The sequence below is a fragment of the Sinocyclocheilus rhinocerous genome, unplaced genomic scaffold (genome assembly GCF_001515625.1).
Source record: "Sinocyclocheilus rhinocerous isolate Xijiao unplaced genomic scaffold, SAMN03320098_v1.1 scaffold95, whole genome shotgun sequence".
Classification (NCBI taxonomy): domain Eukaryota; kingdom Metazoa; phylum Chordata; class Actinopteri; order Cypriniformes; family Cyprinidae; genus Sinocyclocheilus; species Sinocyclocheilus rhinocerous.
This window is the reverse complement of record NW_015662004.1, coordinates 209335-212283: the sequence shown is the minus strand read 5'-3', so window position 1 is coordinate 212283 and position 2949 is coordinate 209335. Positions and strand designations below refer to the sequence as shown.

The following is a 2949-nucleotide window of genomic DNA, read 5'->3' as shown; positions in this document are numbered from 1 at the left end:
GAGCTCACTCTACTGAAAGTGTTGCATCCTCCTGGGCGCTGGCTCGTGGCGCCTCACTGACAGATATTGGCTGGGCGACCCCTAATACGTTCGCTAGATTCTATAGCCTTTGTGTGGAGCCGGTATGTGAAGGAGGCTGCATGACACATACCGGTTATAAGTGGTAGTTGAGCTCGGAAGACGGATCCATTTCAGTTACGGGGGTGTTCATGCGTACAGCGCGTCTCAGAGCAGCACTTGTGCGCCATGACCGAGCGGGATATCACCGCTTTCACACTCCTTCCGACGAACACCGAGCAGAAAGATCCCAAACATAACTCTCTGCAAAAACTTTACTGCAGGAATGGAGGATACCATCTCCGGATCCAACCTAACGGGACTGTGGACGCGAGTCGACAAGATAACGACGTTTACAGTAAGTATGCAGTATACAGATCCCCCCCTCCCCAAGCATACTTGAAATACATGTGACGGAAAGTATGTTCTAACATAGAGCAAAATGTAAAAATGTTAACTAAAATAGATATGCAATAATGATGAAATCGTTTGGTATTACAGAGCCTACTACTACTACTACTAACATAGGCTACACTGTAAAAATTTAATTAATGTGTCATATAAAAAGAACCTGTTACCTTACCATACACGTTTTTTTTGTATGACAGCTCTTTTAAAGGTAAAAGCAGTGAAGGCAGGAATAGTGGCTATTAGGGGTCATGAGACTGGACTATACCTGGCAATGGACAAATATGGAAAACTTTACGGCACTGTAAGTTCATTTAGCTATTACTTATTTATTAATTTTAGTTGTAGTTTTCTATAAAACTTAATTTTGATCACAAAATGCATTAACCTAGATGTACATTTAATGTATTGGATATTTCATATTCTTATATACATATTAACACTCTATTGTTTGAAAGTAGAGCATGATGTTTAAACATTGAATTCCTGAACTCTGATTCAGTAAAATGTAAAAAAAACAGCACAACCCACCTCTGATCTCTGTTCTGTGTGTCAGGTCATGTTGAACGATGAGTGTTACTTCATTGAGAAGATAGAGGAGAACCACTACAACACATACCGCTCACAGAAGTATCAGGAGAACGGAGACTGGTACGTGGGGATCAAAAAGAATGGACGCACGAAAAACGGCTCCAAAACACACAAGGGCCAAAATGCAATCTACTTCCTGCCGATTCCAGTGGATGGCAGCATACAGTAACTCTTGTGCTGATCAGAGGCCTTCAAAACAACCCAAGCACTATATATATATATATATAAAGAAAAAACATATTTATTTTTTTTCTTTTGTTAGTAAATGTGAATGTAAAGAAAGACTTTTTAAAGGTTACTATTGTATTGATTTCAACAAATACAAGTATTAAAAAAAAACAATGTCTGATCCTTTTCCTATATAAATATATTGAATATATAGTCTAATAACTACACATATACTGTATATTTAGGCTGTACATAAGGATTGCAATATATCTCAAATAGCCTAGCTTCACTGTGAAAATACTGTGAAAAGTACTTTCAGTAATGCAACAATAAATCATTTTAACCATTTAACATCAAATAAAAGGCAATATAACGGATACTGTTGTTGAAAACACTTAGAAAACATTTATAACAAATGTGAACTCCAAAATATATCCCCAATCGATGTGAAATAACATATGTCAAATTCTTAAAATGCATTAAAAAAGAAAAAGACATTTCTGTACAAGAAGCAAATGTTCAGTTATTAAGAGCGCAGATGATGTATTAGACAAGTGAACAATTAATTTGACCTCACAGCTCTTAATGACTCCTTTTGAAGAGTTTTTGGTATGCATACCAAAGTTATTATAATAACAGCACAGTTCTTGGAATTTTACTAAATATGTCTGCTTTGTGCATCCCACCTTACTGTGGTTTTGGATTGTTTCCACCAGCAATTAGAATGTGTATTTAGCAGGAGAAGGAGAATACAAATCGAACCAAGGGAAACAAAATAACTTTTCTTTGGCCTGGGGTGAACATCATATTGATTTAAACCATTAAACAAAATCTACCTAATGAGCTCTTTGAGACTGAAGAAACCTCCTGTATTGTTTCTTATGTAAGGGAAAATGTACATCCAGCCGGTTGTTATCTCAGAATAAACCCCGACAGGGTGATCAGGACCCCGACGCGAAGCGGAGACCATATATGGTTTTTACCATATATGTTGAAATTAATGCTGAAGTCTTGCATTGTAACATGCGGTGGTTAAGTGTTTTCAGTCACAAGATGACGCCAGACAGTCAACGATAGCGGAGTGACTCATTAAGCATAAAAGTAGTACCGGTCAAGATAACTCGTAGTACCCGGATGAGCGGTGTGTTATTCAATTTGGCGGTTGTTACCGGGGAATAACATACCGCTGGATGGCGCGATTGACCAATCAGAATCAAGTATTCCACAGAGCCGTGTAATAAGCAGCTGTATACAAATATACTCCTCAGACCAGCAGGGGAAAGGCTCAAAATCCACAGTACTACCGCTGGATTGACAGCAGGAAAATGGCACTTTCATGTTTATTCAGTTTCCTTTGTAACATACGTAAGATATTTTGGGTTTGAAACTGAGAAACCATCTTTCCTTTTTCCAAATAAAGTATTTAAAGAATTGTTAACAGAATTGTTAAGCAACTGGAAAAGTTAAGATGAATATGAATCAGAGTGGTTACATTCTTCTCGGTTCCCATCTCTGAATATGATTTATTCTTCAGCTGATGACGTCTTAAATTCAATCTCAAATTCTCAAAATATCTCCTTTTATGTTCCACAGAAGTCAGTCGTGAGGGTGAGTAAATTTCAGATGAACTATTCCTAGTCCAGCAAATTATATGGTGCCCTTCAGGGGGGTCTTCGGGCACCCTGGCACAGTTAAGTAATGAAATAAGTAGTGACATACACCCAG

At 37.8% G+C, this 2949-nt stretch overlaps 1 protein-coding gene across 1 annotated transcript; it reads left to right on the top strand.

The window, feature by feature from the left end:
• Nucleotides 1–203: 203 nt before the first annotated feature.
• LOC107727259 (putative fibroblast growth factor 1) lies at nucleotides 204–1251 on the top strand. Its single transcript, XM_016537061.1, has 3 exons — nucleotides 204–415; nucleotides 666–769; nucleotides 1022–1251. The coding sequence occupies exons 1-3, from the start codon at nucleotides 247–249 to the stop codon at nucleotides 1223–1225; spliced, it is 477 nt and encodes a 158-aa protein (XP_016392547.1). The 5' UTR covers nucleotides 204–246; the 3' UTR covers nucleotides 1226–1251.
• The last annotated feature ends 1698 nt before the right edge of the window (nucleotides 1252–2949 follow it).